The following is a 20,468-nucleotide window of genomic DNA, read 5'->3' on the forward strand; positions in this document are numbered from 1 at the left end:
TTTTAGAAAACTGTGATCATGAAGTTTGCTTTTAGCCATCAAAGCATAACATATTTCAAGTACGAGTCAAAGTGAAATATTTGGCAGTTGAATTTTAATGTTAAAATTTTATATAATGTGTATAATGTAAAAATAAAATGACAGGGTGTTAAATGATATATTAGATATAACTATTCCTGACTCTGTTTTAATAATTTCTAATTCTTGAGAAGGACTTTTCCACAAAATGCAATTTAATATTATATAATATAGAAATTACGTCCCTAGATGAATTATTCAGTTTACGGTACTTTCATAGTTTTACTTTTATCTTTTTTTAGGCCTTGTCATTTATGAATTGTGAATTTGTATTTTGCATCCTGGTTAGCATAGTTAACTTGCTAGGGTGCTTTAATGATTTTGCATACAAAATTTTGATAACCAGGTTTTCACTCTTACTCATATAAATAATGCCAACACACATGATGATCTCTTGCACTGTAAATCCCTTTTGATAAGAGCATCTGGTAAATGAATGATAAGTAGATAGGCTGAATGCCCTGTTCTGGTCATTATTCAACTTTATATTTTTATGTTCTTAAAATGTAAATGGCAGTGCATGCAAAGACGTGCTATATGGCTTGTTCACATGATCAGTCTGCACCTTGTCTGCTTCAACTTGACTGTTAAATTGATGTTCCCACCCACAGCCAGCTTCCAAGCAGGTGTGTGAGGATGAGACCACATCATTAGGGATCCGGGCCCAGGATCCATCGTCAGGCTGTGGGTCAGAGCGCCCCCTACTGGGCTGGAGCTCCTCGGCGGGCCCGCCTGTTGCTGAGAAACCCCGCTGGTACCTGGGTCGCCACACCCCAGCACACCTGGTGCCCATCGATGTAACAGGTATTCCATAACTAGCTCTTCACTGCCATGGGGCTTTTGCTCGTGTCCCTGTGCTACGTCAGGACTTTCAAGACTATTTTTGTTATTTCGCCTTTCATCTCTTTTATCTATGTCTCTGTTGTAGTAGTCTCTTGTTTCCTTGTTAATCCTGCGCAGTGTGTACCTCCCTTCATTCTCTTTCTTGTGATTCTTTGATTCTGTTTGTACCGTTCCATTTCTCTTTTTCGTTCCATGTGGACAATTTTCTTTTCATGCTTATTTTCTGATACCAATTCTCTCACCGTTTCATGAAGCCGCCCTGTCTTTTTCCTCCATCCTGTCCTTCTCTCTTGCCCTTTTCTTCCCCTTTACCTTGTATAGTACAGTAGGTCAGGTACACAAACAGAATCGATACCGCCATGGTCTTCCTGGGGCCTGGTTCTCAGGAAGTGTCGTTCTGCTCCCTGGTTGCGACCAATGATGAACAGGTAGTTGTTGCCATGGCAACCTCTAGCTCTTCCTTTGTCAGGCGAGGACAGAGGGAGGCTGCAGTTAGACAGGGGGATATTTTTTTCCTCCCTTTTTCTCTCACTCTTTTCATGAATGGAGCAGGCACATACACAGACATGTAATGAGTCTCCAAAGGCAGGAAGCTGATTCATTTATTTTTCTTTGCGGCAATTACATATAAAAAAACACATTGGGAATATTAGCGCACGGTGAATGCATCGTATTGTTACAATATCATAAAATGCAGTGGAAAACACTTCTGCACGTTTTAAAATGGATTCACGTGGTAGATTCCTTGTGCTTTTGAAGAGATGAGTCATGCAAGGAATATTAGGAAATGAAAACTACAATGTTTCAAACACAATCAGCAGCGTGGATTAGATCAGGTAGAAAATGGCCACAATCAGTGGAAGCTGTCATGTTTCCTGCAGTCACTGTGCCTCATTCTTGCATCTGATTTTGTTCATGAGGCCACACCCCAAGTTTAACAACTAACCCGCCATCCCATGCAAGCCGTAGCTTTTCCCTAAACACAGAGGTATGATAACAATGCCATTGCATTTAGAAATATCTCATGTCTCAATTCAGGACAGAGCTTTGATAAGCATGCCTGTGTGCTCCAGTCCCTATTTAACATTGAGACTGCAGTCAACCCAAAGACTGCCTACAGGAGGAGGCGGAGCCTGATTGGAGGCCCTGACATCATACTGCAACATCAAGGTGACTCCATAGCTCAGACAGGAACTCCCTAAATGGCCAAGGTTCAATTTCTTTTCACCTGTACCCAGTATACATTTATATGTCTACTTTGACCGGCACTGACATGTTGGGAGTAATGGAAACTCATAGAATGGGTTCTTCTGAGTTTTCCTTAAAAAATACATATTGGTATGTCCACTTTGGTATTTGCACCAAAGTTATCTCCAATACCATTTTCATTTATCTGGAATGACAAAATGAACTGGTGAAGTCAGATGAACAGCATAGTCAGATGAGTATGTCTTCAATGGGATTCATGATTGATTTGAGTCTGCTTGTGCCCACTCAGATGATGGGAAAATTCTGGCTGTTGACCTGATTGAAGGCACCTGTTCCCCTGGAGCCTCGCACCCCAGACTTCTAACACCATCGTCTGAAACCCTGAGTCACCATTTACCGCTGAGGAAAACCTGCAGTAACTTGGACCAAAGTCTGCCTCAGTCACCTGAGAGTTCCTTAGGCACGATGGAGCAGGCCACGCTGATGTGCGCCAGTCCTTCCTGGAACGGGCCCAAGGGCTCCACCTTCTCCCCGGCGTGGAACAACTCCTTCAACTACGTGCTGGCGCCCAGCCCCGTCGCCAAAACGCCTTCGTCCCAACACGAGGCCGGCGTGCTCGCCTGCCCCTCCCAGGGCAGCTCAGGCCTGTCCATGAGCTCAGGGTCACATTCCAGCTCCTTCACCTCCATATCAATGGAGCCGTCCGCCAGGGCCCAGCACGCTGCGGCCGCTGCCGCCGCAGCCGCCTCTGTGGGTAAGAGGATGGAGATGGAAGGAGACACGGCGAGCCCCGGAGAGCGGGAGAAGAGGTACACGCGCGCCAACGTCTTCAAGTTCCGGGAGCGCTCCCTCTCCACGCCCACCGAGCCCCCTCGGGAGGGCGAGAGCTACGCCCTCCTGTACCCAAGCGGCAGCTCCGAGGGCAGCGCCAGCACCGACAACGTCTCTGTGACGGCGGCCGACTTCTTGCCTGACGGCCGGCTTCGGATGAGGTCCCGCAGCATCTCCCTGAAGAAGCCAAAGAAGAAGCCGCCGCCGCCGGTGCGCAGCGTGTCTCTAATGAAGAACCTTGGCGGCGAAAGCCCCCGTACGGAGGGGCACTTCCGCGACGGCCGGCCCAAGAGCCTGTTCATTCCCAGGGACCACTTGGAGGACGCCTTCCAGCCAGACTTCCTTGTTAGCTCCAAACCCCTGCAGGAGGAGCAGGACCTAGCTATGTCTGGCGGGCAGACGGTTGCAGACTCACAGGCACCGGACAGAGAGCCTGAGCTGTCGTACCCTGGCCACTGGCAGCTGAATGACTGGAAGGCCAATGACCCCTACAGGTCGCTGTCAGGCTCTAGCACGGCTACAGGAACCACAGTGATTGAGTGCATGAAAGTACGTGGCAGCTCCGAGTCCCTCAATTCTCCCTCCACCTCCCGTGCTACCTCGCCCTCACAGCTCTCTGTAGAAGCAGAGGCCAAAATCTCCCCCTTCAAACCTCTTGGCTTGATGTCTCCCTCCAGTGGCTACTCTAGCCAGTCTGAGACTCCAACCCCCACCATACCCAACTCCCTCACTTCCGGACCCTCATCGCTGGGCTGCAAGATGCGACCGAAGATTCCAGAGAGGAAGTCCTCCCTGCCGGCCACTTCCCCCGGAGAGAGGGCTGCCAGGTCACGTCTTTCCTTTGAGCTGCCTGTGACTTCCCACCTGGATCTGTCCTCCGTCAAAGCCAAGCCCAAAGCCAGCAGGAGGCACTCTGACTCCTCCACTGCCGGTAAGCCGGTGCAGAAGCTCAGTCCAAGCCAGTCGGTGATGCCCATGGTGACCCAGACCGACCTCAGGAACATCCGCCTGCGTTCGGTCAGCCGCTCAGAAGCCGACGACAGCCCCGATGGCTCTTCTGACATCATCGAAGAGGAGCAAGGCAGAGACCTCAGCCCCCCTGTCAGTCCCGAGCTGAAACCCAAGCCTCCGGTGGCCGTGAAGCCACCTCTACCCAAACGCCCCCTCAATCTCATGCTGAAGTACCCCTCTTCTATTCCTCCTGCCCCAGAGTCCCCTCCGCCCTCCCCAGTGGATCGGCCCATGCCGCTGGGGAACATCTACAAGGTGATGAAGAAACCCAAACCTAAGAAGCTGGCACAGTCTCCAATCAGTCCTGGGGTGCCCCAGGAGGCCCCCAAACCACAGGTGCAGGAGCAGCCCGTTGTGGACTACCAGCAAGGGGCTGACCAGTGTGAGTTACCTTCCCCCAGCAGCCCTGAGAGGCAAGACAAGAGCAAGACCTTGCCCAGCAGGATGACTATCTCCTGTCTGGCTGAGCTGGATAAGAAGCGCCCCAAGGTACCCCCTCCAGTCCCCAAGAAGCCTAATGTCCTCCTGTTGCCTAGCAATGCCGTCCATACCAATGGGACCACAGACAGGCAAGTCATCTCATTGGACAGTGGCTCGCAGTCCCCTGTTAGTGCTCCTCTGTCTGAAGAGCCTACTGTTAATGAGGAAAACCATGTCCCCACGAATGAAGTCGAAGAAAAGGATTCCGAACAAGAGTCTGATGTAAAGGCCCCCACTACTGAGCCTTTGATAGGTATGAAACACAGGAGCCCCTATTAGAATATGAATGTCAAGATACTCACCTGGCTGTGTGCAAGCTACCATTAGTTACACTAGTTAATAGTGATGCTTGTGTAATGCCTAAACACAAATAAATAATGTTAAGATTATTTCTTTCTTTTTGTGCATGGTTAATGATTATTAACAGAATTAACAGTGGAAGAATTAATTCAAAAGCAGAGATATGTCAGAAATGTAAATTGTCCATGTCTAAGCAATCGTTATGATTGTGCCAACAGAAAACTTGCTTGATGAAAGCGTTGTGGAGAGCAGCTCAGTCAGCGAGAAGAATGCTTTGCACATCACAGAGGAAGCAGAAGAGGATGCGATTCCCCAGCCATCCACCCCCCACACCACTGAGGACCTGTTCACCATCATTCACAGGTACTGAGTATGGGACTATATGGATGGGTACTGGAGACCTTCTGCACTTTATTTCCTGGTAGCCAGGATGTGTGGGAGGTGAAGCTTGTGATTTTTTCAGCTGAAGACAGTTACTGTGTTGTATCTTAAGAGGTATTCAGTTCATTCTGGGGAAAAAAAGATTCAGCTTTGTTCGGTATTTATTAGTTCCCTGCCAAAGGCATGCCACACTGTAAGAGTTTGGCTGCATTCGGAATGGCTCCCTATACAGTTTATAGTGCACTGTTTAGGGATCGGCCATTTTGTTGGGTGCCTGGATTTTTGAACTTGCGGTTGCCTTTTTGATCTAGCAAGCTAGCTACTTATTTTAGCCTAAATTTAACTTCAGATTATATCTAACATAGGTAGATTGATACATGGCTATCTAGCTGTCCACATTTGAAGTCATCCTTTCATTGTGTAGCAGGGGCAGATGAATATGTGTAGTGGCTGATTAAGCTGAGGGCAGAGAGGAACAGCCTCTTCTCCAGGTATCGCAACGCAGCTCAGCCAGGAGTGAATTCATGCACAATGAAGTTTGAAATTATTCATAACTTGTTAATTAGCTAAAATTTGTTTTAGCAGTATGTAGTGTAAAGGGAGGGAGTGATTGAGTGAACCATTCCAAACACAGCCTTTGTCTTATGTGTAAATCAGTTTTGACCAAGGCAGCATTAGGTACATCAGGTACATAAAGTCCCAACCTGCAAAATCTTGTTTGAGTGCTCCTTTTATTTTAATTTTTTTTTTTTACCATTTTGCCTGCGTATTTATTTCTCCTCATGGTAGTACCCTGTCTCTTCCACTGTCCAGGTCGAAGCGCAAAGTCCTGGGCCGCAAGGAAGTGGCGGACTCGTTCGGCAGCCGGCAGAGCTTGGTGTCCCCGGTCAAGAGCAGCAGCGACCTGAGGACCCTGACCCTGGGCAGCACGCCCAGGTCCAGCTCCCGCAACGAGAACTTCATGGCGCTGCTGCAGAAGAAGGGCCACAAGCCCAGCACGGGGGCCCGAGTTTCCGCCATGGAGCTCCTGAAGAGCACAAACCCGCTGGCCCGCAGGGTGACCGAGTTCTCGCAGCCCGACTCGGAGTCCGCCAGCGCCCCCAAACCGCCCCCGGACCACTGACTGCCCCGCTGCGCTGGGATCCGTGCTGGGATTTTTTTTTTCCTTGTGTCCTTGTGAGGGTTTTATTTACCGCCATCTTCCTTCACCGAGCTATAAGCCAGGGGTGTGTTTTTGAATCCTGATTTTGAACAAAGCATTTTTTTATTATTGTTTGCTGTTTGAGCAACAGTTGACATCGGCTAAAACAGGGGACATGGAATCCAGGAGTGTCACGTAGGTTGGGGCTGCCTGCTATTCAGGAAATTAGAACACAGGACTCCTGAAAGTTCTGTGTGGAAATCAGAAACCCTGGAGCAGTCACTATGGCATACAGAAGGAAATGGCCAATGGCTGATTACAAGAACACCGGTTTACACATACAGATTCCATGGAGGTACATGCGTATATGCTGGACAGAGCTTGATGGAATAACGTAAAGCAAAGTAGGGACAGCTTCATTTAACTTTTTCATTAAAAAAACAATATAAAACTTGCTGAATATGTGTCTTTTGAAGACATAGCGCAAGGCTCATTTGAAGCTCTGCAAAAAAAGAAAAAAAACAAATGAGTAATCGAAAACATTCCACAAATTAGCAAGCAGGACCTGGTATCCCTCTCGTTTGGAATAAGCACTTTCATTACAACAAGGAACATATCCGGATCTAGCATTTTTGTTTGATTGTCCGTTTTGTTTGTATAAAAAATTTTTGATGATGTGATTTAACCTGTATATAGCTATACATAAGTACATACATAAATATATTCAAAGTATATACATCCATATAAATACATATATAGGTGTAACCAGGCCTGCTAAAACTGCCTACATGGTATTCGCTGCATTACACTTGGGATCAAAGAGTGCCGCCCTGCAAGACAGCTTGAATCGTTGCTGAGGATCTCCACACTGCCTAGACACATACTGTGCAGCGCGTGTGTAACACACAAGTTTGTACAGAACCAAACTCACCAAAAATCAAAGGGTCAATAAGGGTATGGCTCTCCTTTGAACTCTCGAGATCAGACGGGACAGGACGGGGAGAGGTCGCGGCGAAACGGAAGTGACGCGCGCGGAGGCGGGAGATGCGCCGCGGACGCGTTCGGACGACCGCGGCCGTCTTGTGTTGCTGTACGCTCAGGTGTTCCTTACGCTCAGGAGGCCCTTTCAGTTTTGGTGTGGATGTGCGTCATCTCTATAGTACATGCGCTTGAGCTACAAAGTTTCAGGTGGTAGAAAGACACTCGTCTATGGTCAACAAAATGGCTGGTGTCTGAAGTTGGACTCCCACCCGAACCCGTTCGCACTGCATTGGGATTTGGGGTGATGAGGCAGACTGTTACATCCACACTTCATCGTAATCTCACAGTGTACTCACCTGCAACATGTGTCTATGCCTCAGTGCAGTCACTTCACTGCCATTAAGACTATGCATCAAAGCTGGACGGACGGCCATGTCTACACTAAGAGACTGGTGAATGTAAACAAATGTCAAGAGGGGATGCGACCTTCAACAGCATTCGGCTCAGATTTGATTTTAATTTCATTCATGGGACGAGGTGGGTGGGGGGAGGTGGGTTTGGGGAAGGGAGTGTCATGATGTGGTGCGATTTGGGTGGGTCCGTACAGCGCAGGAACGTTAAAGAACACCGCTATTTCCATTGAAGAAAAGACAAGGAGGCGGCTCAAATTCTGAAATGCGAGCACTGGAGACCTGTGGAGAACCGGGCTGGTCTGTCAGAGCTTGGGAAAGGGTGCGTTTGGCCAGCATTCCTGGAGGGTGACGAGTGGACTTGGTGACTGCTCTCACAGACCCTTCCCCATCCATTCCTTGAACAGCGCTTCTATGGAGGACTGCTTCTGGCTCTCAATCAGAAAATAGACAAAGTCCTGGTGCTATCGAGCCAGAATGCCACCCTCATTCAAGACAGAGCGCCCCAACTGGCTCAGATCTGTTTTGACTTTGTAACAGAGACTTGGAGAGACAGTGCTCCAGATTGGATTCTGGACGTTCTTCATTTTTCAGTCTTTCAGGTAATCCGACGACTCATAAAGACTTAAAAAAGAAACATGAAATTATTACGTAAAAACAGTGAGTGACGCTTGTTTTAAATATTTAGTGAATGAAACAAAAAAGAAAACCAGTGTTTGTTTGCCTTGTACTCTGGCGTGATGCCTTTGTGTTTTTTAAATGCCTTGGTATTGCACTTTCTTAGGAGTATGCAGAGTTTTGTTATTATGATTACTATTATTATAGTCATTACTACTCTTGTGTACTCTGTACTGTTCCTCCATCATTCATCGACCCTCTTACAGGTACAAGTATTACAGTGGAGGTAGGCATAGCTGTAATGATGTAGAGGTAAAGAATGGGGAGAGGCAGGAAAAACATAATGGCAGGGGGTTAGGGGGTTTCTGAAGCCATGGTTGATTTTTTAGTTCCAAGTGCATGTCAAAATTGAACATGGCTGCTGGTGACACTTTCTGACCTTATCTCCATTAAACCTGGAGTAGATTACCTGTGTCCTTTCAAACAGCAATTTGACTCTCCTCAAGATTGCTTCAAAGTAGAGAAATACGGCACTGCTAATCCGTGAGTTTTGCAAATGCCCCCACCCCCGTCTCCCCATCCCACTCAATACTCCTTCCTTGTGAGTGGATAGAGCATAATGTGCTCTATTGTCCGATCAACTGTGTCTGGGAATTAGAACCTTACGATTGTCAGACACTTTTAAAAAGTGGGGGAAGGGTTTTTCTTCTGGTAACCTGAACAAGTACTGACTGCACACTCTAGTGGCTGACTGCAGTGACAGTACAAGGCTAAATAAACCACTGGGTGTTTAATTCTGTTCAACCTGGGGACCACTTCAGCTTTGTGCCAGCCTCATCTGCCACCATTTCCTGTTGTCCTCCTCTTCCTGTTTGGTGCAACCCCCAGGGCTGAAATTTTAAAGCTTTTCTTAAAGGGCACCTTGGGCTTGTCTGGTGGGAAATAAATAATAAAAGGCTATAATTATTTGAAAGTAAACTCCTATGACATTGCTTGATTAGATGGACCAAGAACAGTCTACAAAAATGGCCCTTACAATGCATATTTATTAATACTTGGTACAATAATACCAGCCAGACACTTTCCCTGGCTTTTAAGTTCTCCTAGAATAACCCTGGGTGCCTTTTAACTCTCAGGAGGGATATTCTCCATAGCAGGCAAAGTAAAAAAGTGGGGAAAAGCAAGCAAATAGACTCAAAACAACACAGACCAGTTTAGTTCAGTGTCACATGACTAGAGATGAGATATTTATGGCCACTAGGTTGTCGTGGTTCAGAAAAACTTTGACTACGTCAAAGACAGTTGCTATGTAAAGTGTAATTGTGTACATAAAAAAATGTAAGTGAAGCTGCAGTCATCATGATTAATGTAAAGGTAGTATGGAGAAGTGCTGTGGTTCATTCCTTTTGCTGTAAGACTGCACCAAGTGCTCTGTGAAGTCTGACAGACTGCCAGAACTGAAAAGCTTTAAAAAAAAGGCCCCCTCCCCCATGGGAATGGATGGCAAGCTAGGCGGGTTCATAAATGAAAACTGGGAATTATATTTTTGTTATTTTTCATTGGAAGGACATTTTCAAAAATTATAAACCACAGTCTCCAGCAGTATGAAATGTGGCTGCGGGTCTGTAAGCAGCCATGTCTTGCCGATGTAATGAAATTATATCATTAAAATAAATTATTTTTCTTGCTTATTGCTTGCTTTCTGCTTTCTCTTTTGTTCCTTTTGCAGAGTCAAAGTGCTTCACATTAAATTTTGCTTCCTGAAAATAAAGCCGACTGAAATTGCAGACAGAAACAGATGTGAATGGATTGACATGTATAAACAAGATGATTAAAAAATCGTATGTATATTAACCTACCACCGGAGAAATTTGTTGATGAGTTATCACCTTTTTAGGACCCACTGAACAGGGAAATAATTTGCATTTTCTCTGGTAGTCAGGAATACATATAAATATTGTATTTACATTTTCATGCTGGTATTTTTTGTTAAATTGAACCTAAAACAGGAGTAACCAGAATGCACTGATATATAAAATCTGTCATGGGGCAGTGCAGTTCATTCCTGACTCCACCACAGGCTTATGTAAGTGTTTCAATGCAAGGACTATATGTGGTTACACTGCCCTCTTGTGGTAGTGGGATTTTTAGTGACGATAAACAAAGTCTTTTTTTTTTTTTTTTTTTTTTGGTAAAACCTGTTCCAGGACCGGTTTCTGTCTCATGTTTAAATTTCATAACATTGTATTACAGGAGCTGTAATCACACAGTATATTTACTCGTCAATATTTTTCTAGATTTCATTATAAAAAATGTTGTTTCATTCCTTATAACAGCAATTTGGAATTAAAACCTAGTACTGTCAAGTTTAAGTTTACCCCTTGGTTGAAATTAAGGCATGATATATCAGTTGTACATGAGACTGTATCGCAGAATTTTGTGTGTGGGTATATGTGTTAATGTGATTCAATTCAGCCTACACATATCTGTGTGTCTGCTTTGAGATAACATAAGTATCTTTCTGGTGGAAGGGAATCAATACTATTTATATTTTAATGTGTTCAAACTCAGAGACTGGGTAATTGGATGGTAAAATAGAATCAATCTTGCTTGAAATCAAAGCAGCTCATGCACAGAAATTCCTCTGACTGTTTTGTCCTGGCACTAGTTGCAGAGCTAGGCTAAGCATTAAATACAGTGGTGGAATAGCTCATGCTATAGTCATTCCTCAGATGCAAATGTGAGGTCTCATATTGGTAGGACACACCTCCTCTCCTCCTTTCATTGGCTCATCTGTTATCATTGCCATGGTCATCTCCTAGCAGTCAGCCACACCCTCACACTGCAATATGCCACATCATGAAATTTTGATGATCAGGCCGCCTGTTTCCCATCCCCTTCTCCCCCCCCCCCCCCCCCCCCCACCCCCTCTTTTGGTCCCCATATCACAACGTGCAGGAGACCAGGCTCAAAAACGTGATCGCCATCCGAACTCTGATCCATCACATGTTCGGCTGTTATCCCTGTAAAAGCCATGCATTCCTCCGCTGGTATTAATGCCCCCTGCGTCACACCGGAGGTCCATGTGCATGTGTTTTCCCTCCTGCGAGAGGATTACTCCTCCGTACTCCAGGGCAGTGGTGCGGCTGAAGACCTGCTCCCGCTCTTCCCGCCGCTTCGGGAGACAGGAACGAGCTCGTCAGGGACGAGCTGCCAGCTCCACGCTTCCTGTTGCTGACAGGCTGAGCGGCAGCGGCTTCTTAGAACGGCTCACTTTATCAGTGGCAGCGCACACGCAGCACAGGAAAGAGCGCTATCACCGCCGAGGAAAGGCACGCCAACAGAGCAACAAACAACCCAGCTGCTTCTCTCTCAACTGATGGGTTATAACTTTAGATTAATCGTCTAAGAGGGGTGGGGAACAAGGCTTTCCCCCTTTTTTGTATTGGTAGAACAGCAGAGAAAGATTAAGCCTGCGCTGCACTTTTTTTTTTGGTGTGTTTTTATTTTTTGATGGATTGTATGGCTTGAAATCTACGGTGATGCAACCAGAAGATCTTGTACGCCAAGACATGCAGTTTTATTATGTGGTGAGTCTGGGAAAAAAAATTCTGTAAAAGTTCTTCTGATGGCTTATCTATATTCTGTGGGGGTCCCAATGGGTCTTTTGGACACTGGTTGGAAACCAAACAATGAGGCCAGGATTCTGCCAAATTTAATTGACCCTGATCATGGTGGTGGGATGTCTGGATCCTGCCCTACAACCCAATGCATATTCCTCATTGTTCTCACAATCTTCTCATCTGCACGGTGATTTGTCAATGTGTCAATCCATCAAGACAATGAGGCGGTGGGTTAGCTTTAGAGAAAATCTCAACCAATGTAACAAAGGACTTTGGGATCTACTGAACGTTATTGCCTTTGACTCCACGAAGGCACCTGCTATGCCAAAATCTGTGTAATTATTTCAAGTCCAGTAAATAACTTTGTTGTTTGAATTATATGTTTTCTCCCTGATAATCTGGTTTGGGTTTTGGTTCTAGTCTTATATCTGTATTCTAACAGAAAAGAGTGCAATTGTACAATTTAAACACAATAATACTGCTGTATTGCATATTATAAAGTATAAGTATCTATATTTTTCTACATTGCATTATCTTTGTAAACCTTAAAAGTTATTTAAACTCTATGGTGGATGCAGAATGATAGATCATATGCATTCCTCAATTATTATATAATTCTAGTAGTGCTAGACAAGTACAGTGCAAGACAGCTGCCCCTTGTTTGTTCTTACAATGAAGTAGTATGAAATTCAATTCACATAACAATGATAAAACTACAATCCACTAAAATATTTTCTAATAACTAACTTTTATTTAAATATTTTCAAAAGTAATGTTTTGGGGAGCACATGCCTGCCCAAGATCTATTAGTCAAAGGACATGGGATGGTAGAATGGTCTAAAGAGGGTGTGTTTTGGCTTATAAATGATAATACTTCATGCAATCCTCTAGTTTTGGGACCATTGCCCAATGTCTTGGATTAAGCATGATGTAATTAATGCCATATGTTATGGAGAAGCGGGGAAGGGTTTTACACTGATTTATATGGCTGTCAGCTTTAGTAACATTTCATTCACCAACTGCATGAATCTTATTACAGTCAGGTGCCAGAATTTCGTTTTATTTCTATCTACTGCAATGCTGGATTCATGAGATGCATTCAGAGAATTAGCATAAAAAAATATCTAAGTCACGTACAGAGATTCATGAATTAGGCCCAGATTTTATGTGATGCAGCTAATGTCCAGATCTGTCAGAATATCACTTCCTAAATGTTGCCTCTTGTATAGACAGTAAAGTAGAGTTCTCATATACTAACAATGCAGATTTGAATGGAACTGTTAAGCTCAGTCCTTTGAGTTGTTTTTAGCTAGGCTGCCATTAAATGATGCATGTATTAGTTGCTTCTCCTGGGTTTCTCCTGTGCTTATAGCCAATCGGTCAACTGCATTTATTTTAATTTAGCAATTTTATCAAATGAATTGTCATAGAGTGCTCTTGAAAGCACAGTTAACAGAGTGACTGCAAGAAATCTTTTGTAATTATATTTCTATTATTATTTCAGTATAATTATATTGTTGGAAAGATGGCAGTTAGCTAGATATCACTACAGATGGGAGTAAATGATGAATGAGTCAGTCAGGACTGCAGAGTGATTGAATGCTACAGTAACAACAGACAAAGCCACATCTGATTAAAACTGGATGACTAACCAATTGCATTATGGGACAGGAGGAAATGATGGAATGGTACATGACTGAGCATTATGCAGGAAGAAAAGAAAAGAAAAGCAAAGTGGCAGAGAAAAAAGTTTTTTTTTTTAAATCGCAATGGAATAAAGTATTTATATTGTATGATTTTTACAAAGGTAATAACAAATTTAAAAATAATTGAAAAAAATTTAAGCTGCAACCAGATCACATAAAGCTATATTTACAAGCATCAATTTCAGCACTGTAAGATGCCATTATTTTGGTGACATAAGATGAAGGTTAAGAAAGTTAAGTTGAAAGCAAACACTAATGAAAACCCCAGTGAGTCAGTGATGTGGCAGAGTATCTGCCAAAGGAAAGGAATATCCCCCTCCCTCATCTCAGTGATGCCTGATCCAGGCTGGATCCTCACAAGGACAGACCAAGTGTATTTAATCCCAGATGGAGGAAATAGCAACATTCCCCGACTATATATGACTAAAATGTGTTTGCGCAAATCTGTAACTGCAAACAAAACCATGGAGATTGGATGGCAAGGTGCAATAAATAAATGCTCATTTTTAAATGGAAAAAATGCAAAACCATTTTTTATTATGGTGAAAACTCAAGCACCAGGGATCTGTCTGTCCTTGCAAAATTAATGGCGATTTCAGTTGACTTAAAATACACATTTGCTACAAATGCCCAGAAGTTATTTTGGCTACATTGGGATAGCTCTTCCATGACTCATGGACTTCATCAAGAGGCATTTATTTGCTTGCGTTAAAGGCATAATTCATTTTAAAAACAAATGCTATTCATTAATTTTATTGGCCCAATGATGAGCTCTCTGCAGTGTCTTTTTGCAGATTAGCTTAGCCCATCAGAAAGACTCTTCAAAACCCCATTACAAAATAAAACTAAGCTATGGATGATGAAAATCCAGCTATGGATCCGCTTTAAAATCTTATTGAAATACCATAAATAATAAATATGAAGTCTATTGTTTGTGGAAAATCGTAATTCAAGGGCTGTTTGTGCAGTTACACCATTGAATAATGATATAACCTCTTACATTATTTAGAAACTGGTGAAATCAATAATTGATTACAAAGATATTGTACTAGTGTAGGTCACATACCTCTATGAAACAAAACTGCTTTCTTTCAATTTGAACAAGCAAAAGAGCTTCAACACAAACAAATAATGAACCCTGGGTGTGTCTAAATGTTAACAAACAGGGCATTAAGGGAACAGTCCAAATGTTATGCAAGACCTGTGTGCAGCCTACAAATGGACAGCTTCAAAGCTGAGCACCAGCTTCCCATTTCCTCTCAAATCCCACAGAAAGAAATATAACAGGCCAGCGAAATGGGTCCTTTCAGAGCTGTTATCACAAGATGGATGAATGAGGGCACAAAAGGAAGGGGTGCCAGTTCCGTTACCTTTCACACTTCCTGCCGTAGATTGCCACGTTTCAGGTTTCTCCTGCAAAATATTCACATGCTATACACTTATCACCGTTGATTATAGTGCAGAATGGTGTTGCATGTTAAGCAGAATGTCCCTGTAACAGTGATTTTTCAACTGGACAATTTCAAAGCAAAACATGTTATTATGTTCTCATTTTTCTCTTGTTTCTTTGAAAGACAGGATACTGTAATGTGAATAAAGCTGACTATGGTCAGACGTGCCCCAATCTTAATTATGGGATCATCTTACTGCTATTTTTTGGCTCATAAATAAAGACAGGGTAATTTATGGGTGATTGTAGAAACTCCATTATGAACTCAACACATAGACAGTGTAAAAATGTTTTACTACATCTGAAGTTCTTTCTATCCATTGTTGGATTACCATTAGCTAGAGTCCCAAACGGACAACTGGTATTTGTGATTGGTGTGTTTTCCAGAAAAAACTAAAGTGAAAGTGATGGCATAGGATATCATAGTGCTGGTATAACAAGTGGCGCTGTAGCCAAAGTCCAACTGCTACTGTCCATCAGAAACTGCATATGACAGGATAATGGAGCGTTTGATGATTATATGACTTGACAAGGAATCAAAATGCACTGACCTGCTCCATTATTTATGATGTGAGGGCCAATATTTTAATGAACTCGTATCCAAGGAATAGTGTAAGCTGACAACATTGATTCTTGTTGAACAGAACAAAACATATTATTATGAAAGCGATGTTTTCTTTGCCCTGTTTCAATTATCTAAATTAATTCAACTATTTATTGATTTGGTTTTCAATTCAAAACCTCACCTCAAATTTTTGTTTTAGTTGGAGCAATGTCATGTGGAAGTCAGAATGAAGTCTGAACGTAAATGTTTCATGCAGCTTCTGGGTCTGTATTTTGGGGGATGTATCTAGTTCAGGCATTATCCCTTGATGCAGTGATGCACCACATTGTCTGGAGCTGACTCATCCTGGCCATGCCAGTGCTAATTGTTGGGTGATGCATTATTAATTATAGTGCAGCACAGGTAGTGAGGTTGTCAGGACGGCAAGGTGGGTATTTCAGACCTTGTCATGCATCATCATCTCCTCGAGTCGTCAGTCACCTGCAGACTGCTTGTGTCAGCTGCTTAAAAAGTGCAGTCCTCCAGCACAACGGCTGCCCAGCTCAGCTCTAGAACTTCAGAGTGAAAACTGGTTTAATGGCTGCACAGGGTTTGGGTGACCTGCTTCCTTGTTATTTCCTTGCTTGCACTTTTCCAAATTGATTTTGGATGCTGTAACTTTGGGATGGGTTCAAAACTACAATTAGGCATTTCAAATTGGGACCAATTTGAATAGGGATGTTTTGGCCATGAGGATTGATGTGGGGGGGCTATTGTTGTGCTGTGCCTCCCAGAAAGTCTAAAACTCAGAGTCAGACATTAAACAGATGTTGTATTATACTGTAGTAAGATATGAATGAATCAAATCTTCATAGCTTGTCTGAATGTGCTGCTAAAAGGCATACTGTAATGGAGGGAGTTAGACTGTAATAGGTTCTATTGTTTTAGTATATAATATGAAATATGACATCAGTCCATAATCATACTGTATTCTGGTCATGGTCAAGGACCAGGGTGGGCTTGAGTTCCATTTCAATTCAGTCAAATCAGGATCCAATCTGAAATGCCAAATATTGTTTAATTTACTAATTGTCTCTCAATTGATTTTTCACTCCTAATTTAACTTAATTGAAATGGAATTGAACTCAGTTCTGCTAATATTATCAACATGCAAATAGCCAAAACCGATATTTGGCTATTTTTGGAGCATACACTCTCTAACACTTAAAAAACTGCCATGACCACATCAAAAATTGTGTCTTAGTGTGAATAAGAATTAATCAAGAATTATTTGTTGTCTCCAATTTGTTCCTACACCCTAAATTGCTCAGCATTGACATTGTGGAGGACAATTACATTGGCCGAGAGAGAATTAATTTGGTCTATAATAATAATAATAATAATAATAATAATAATAATAATAATAATAATAACTAATTAATTAATTAATTAATAGAATAAAAAATAAAACTGAATAAAAAATAATAACCTCAAGATAGCAGAGAAACTTTAGATGTTGATGTTGAGCTTTGCTGTATACTAGTCTGCAAAAAGGACCTCATGCCTCATAGTCCAGTCACGATGGCCAGAAGGCTGCAGATTGAATCCTGAATCAAGATTGGTTGTGTGATTAGTTCCTTAAGCTGGGGACCTTGCACTTGAGCCCTTTAGCTTAGTCTTCTAATTGTAGGTCTTGCTGTGCTAGGCAGATGGTGTGTGCCTCTGTACCCTATTTGAAAACCCACAGTAAACCGCTGTTACATGATGCTGCTTTAAGCACTGGATGATGGTGCAGTCTGTTCCAGCATGTTTGCAGGGGGTGGACCATATATCACAGATACACTGAGAGGTACAATCCATGTTGACTTGCACAAGTGAACCAGTCGTAGGTGTTCTGGACTGCAATACAATGGAGATGGAGGCCAAACTTGGTTTATTCATGGTTTTTTCGCAATATTCCAGACCTTTCACAATACCTTAAATGTGTCAACAGGCCCAAGCTTCTTATTTTCGAAACAACTTAGGTGCTATGTAATCAGATCACCATAAATCTTTTTCGTGAGGTGATAAACACAGTGTTAAAAATTGGTAAAAGCATAATGAGAGAGGCTTTGACACATCAGTCTGAATGCATTCTCTGCTTTCCCTGTGCAGCAATAGTCATAGTTATTTGTCTTTTGCCCTGTTGTGATGAGTATTTTCATAGTTTGTTCTACACTCAATGACTACTTGTAAATAATTACAGTAAATAGCTGTTTGCATACATGATCACTCCTATTTGTATATCATTTATATTGGTCATCAAGCATTTATCCACTGGCCTGCGCCCACACATGCACATAAGAATTCTGAATAACACTTATTTTCACCATTGCAACAGACATCGCTTGTGCTTGTGAATTTGTGCGTTTTTGATGATGGACTGGTCAGAATAATCACGCAACAGAAAAACATGTGAGATACTCTATGTTCTCTCATCTACGTACAATACTTAATTCCTTTTAAATCTAGAATAAGATACTCTGAAATTATAGTGTTTTATTGTTTCCATACAAACAAATTATTCAAAAAGATCCCATAATGAAACAGATAGCACAGTACATGGCATATTGAATGGATCCATTGAGGCGACCCAATACACTGGAAAAACCAGTACAAATAATGACAATAATAAAATGAAAATTTTTTTGTGGAATGCAGTTGCTACTGTCGAGACTGATATTTGACACATCTATTTCAGGCAATGACAATATTAGCAGCAGTTCAAATGATTGATGCTTGCTGGCATGATGTATCTAGAGTAATAAATGAAGTGTGTGAAGTGTTCTCTGATCTTCACTCTTGCAATATGCCCACATACTTACAGTTGTTCTTTTCCTGTAGCCCAGGTGTACAGCACTGTCTAGTTTACTGCAACACACTCTGCATTTATGAATTGTCAAGAGAAAGGAGATCTGCAGTCAGGCGGAACAGAGAGGGCACTGTCGGTGGGTGGAGAATGTCCTGTTTAGAAAACTGTGGCATTCTCAGTGGAGGTCTGTTGTAAATGGCATTTCCTGTGTTTGGCCTTTGGAAGTTGTTGCAAGAGCCGGATAATGAGAAATACGTTTTTTTTTTTAAATTTCATGTGCTATGTGTCAAGCCTCTTACCTCGATTGTGTTGTTTACCTGAACAGGTATCGCTTAGCCGGAGACAATAGGGAACCAAGAATTGGTTAAACATTGTCAATTTTAGGGATTGGGAATGCTGACACAGTTTTACGTTCTCGTGTGTTTTTCTCTTGTAGTAATGGGTTACTTCCTCTGTGAATAGTTTACTGTGGAGAACCTTCCAGATTTTCTCCAGTTTTTCAGCAAGTGCTGATATCCTGAATACTGCATCGTCATGGTTAGTTTGTTATGCATTGTCCTTAATGGAATTTTAATTTAAAACATTAAGTACATCAATACATCAATAATCTAGCAGACAGGATTTTGAAGGAGGAACTTGGGGGGAACTATCTAATCATTGATGATTTCTTAAACTGATTCATTCATAGAATTCATTCATTTTCGAATTCATTTTTTCATTTCTACGCTAATCGATAACCAGCCCACTACTGAGAAAACCTGAATTGACGTAGTTTGGCTTAATTTTTAGAGTACATAAGAGGACATAAGAGACCTCCTGAGCCCGCAGGTAGAGGGAGGCAAACAGCCAAAACATTATGTGCATGGTGAGCCAATGGTTAGCCATGCTGAAAGATAATAGATCCAGAAAAGATATGCGTGTTGGCACTCAGTGCTGTTTTTACCCATGGTATGTTGATCCAGTTTCTTGGAGCTCAAAGTCTCTGGGTTCTGTGTCCACCCCCGTTTTCCCCCCACTGTAATTAGTTTATAATTCAGGCTCATTTTAACTAATTTCCCCACAGGAAGGCAATGCAAGGAAGACATGCTGCTTGTGCAAGGAAGTCACACTGCACTGCAGGAGACTGACATCAGGATGTGTTGATGTAAAGATTATGGCCTAATTGGTGTTATTGAACACAATCAGAAAATGAATTAATGGCTTATGGACAACTGTTTATTTTAAGATTTTTTTCTCTCCCTCACACAGAAACTCTTGGATGTGATTTGTGTGGGTTTTTGTGTCTCTCTGGAGCAATGTAGACAAAGCATCTCCCTCACAGGCACTGCAATTTTTCCATGTCCTCTCATCTTGAATTTGCCTGCAATCCACTCCACAAACCATGTTTATTGCTTGCTGTTATTTTGACTGCTGTTATGCAGTATTGGAGAAGGTCAAAACTTGATTATGATTAATGATTTACCTGTTATGCTGAATTTTGGTCCTCACACACATGAACATAGTTATATAGATTAGAGATCTACTAAAAAAGCTTATAGTAATGAAGAAATGCATGGAAGGTGCATACTCCTGTTGCATTTACTGTCTCTTTGACTGCAGTTAAAGCATGTCGACTGCAGTACATTGCAGAGGAAACAGACACAGTGACTCAAATCACTGGAGGAAGGCATCGTGATACATTTAGAATGTGAGTTCAACAGTGTTTTGTTTCTGAAGTCATGCTGACAAATACGGGAGAGGTTGAGCAATTCACTGATTAGCTGTTGTCCTTTCACCCCTGCAAGTCCGTACAGAGTCTTCTGTAGAAATTTCCTGAATTTCCCTTGTGAGTGGAAAGTGGGTGTGATTTTTTCCATCCCAGAAACAAAGGCCAATTGGAAGCAGTCTATAGAGAAACATTGGTTTCAAAACTGAGGATTACTTAGTATAGCATTAGATATTGTACATCTCTCCCAGGGTTTACTCTTTAGCCAGGATGTGCCATTATTGCTCTTGTAAAGACATAGTATTT

At 42.5% G+C, this 20,468-nt stretch overlaps 2 protein-coding genes across 4 annotated transcripts in view; both read left to right on the top strand.

Annotated features, from left to right (window-relative positions):
* The window catches only part of nhsl2 (NHS-like 2), a 58,943-nt gene extending 48,969 nt beyond the window's left edge, over window positions 1-9,974 (top strand). The window contains exons 4-8 of one of the 2 annotated variants that reach the window (XM_035409670.1): window positions 690-882; window positions 1,960-2,091; window positions 2,420-4,705; window positions 4,971-5,115; window positions 5,947-9,974. In XM_035409670.1, the coding sequence (XP_035265561.1) occupies window positions 690-882; window positions 1,960-2,091; window positions 2,420-4,705; window positions 4,971-5,115; window positions 5,947-6,256 (3,066 nt within the window). In that variant the 3' untranslated portion in view covers window positions 6,257-9,974. The remainder of the gene's footprint in view (window positions 1-689; window positions 883-1,959; window positions 2,092-2,419; window positions 4,706-4,970; window positions 5,116-5,946) is intronic. The other variant, XM_035409671.1, reaches the window with a different exon arrangement.
* A 1,522-nt stretch (window positions 9,975-11,496) lies between these two features.
* Window positions 11,497-20,468, top strand: part of arhgap36 (Rho GTPase activating protein 36) — a 30,222-nt gene continuing 21,250 nt past the window's right edge. The window contains exon 1 of one of the 2 annotated variants that reach the window (XM_035411820.1): window positions 11,497-11,873. In XM_035411820.1, the coding sequence (XP_035267711.1) occupies window positions 11,826-11,873 (48 nt within the window). In that variant the 5' untranslated portion in view covers window positions 11,497-11,825. The remainder of the gene's footprint in view (window positions 11,874-20,468) is intronic. The other variant, XM_035411819.1, reaches the window with a different exon arrangement.

The sequence above is a fragment of the Anguilla anguilla genome, chromosome 3 (assembly GCF_013347855.1).
Source record: "Anguilla anguilla isolate fAngAng1 chromosome 3, fAngAng1.pri, whole genome shotgun sequence".
Classification (NCBI taxonomy): Eukaryota; Metazoa; Chordata; class Actinopteri; order Anguilliformes; family Anguillidae; genus Anguilla; species Anguilla anguilla.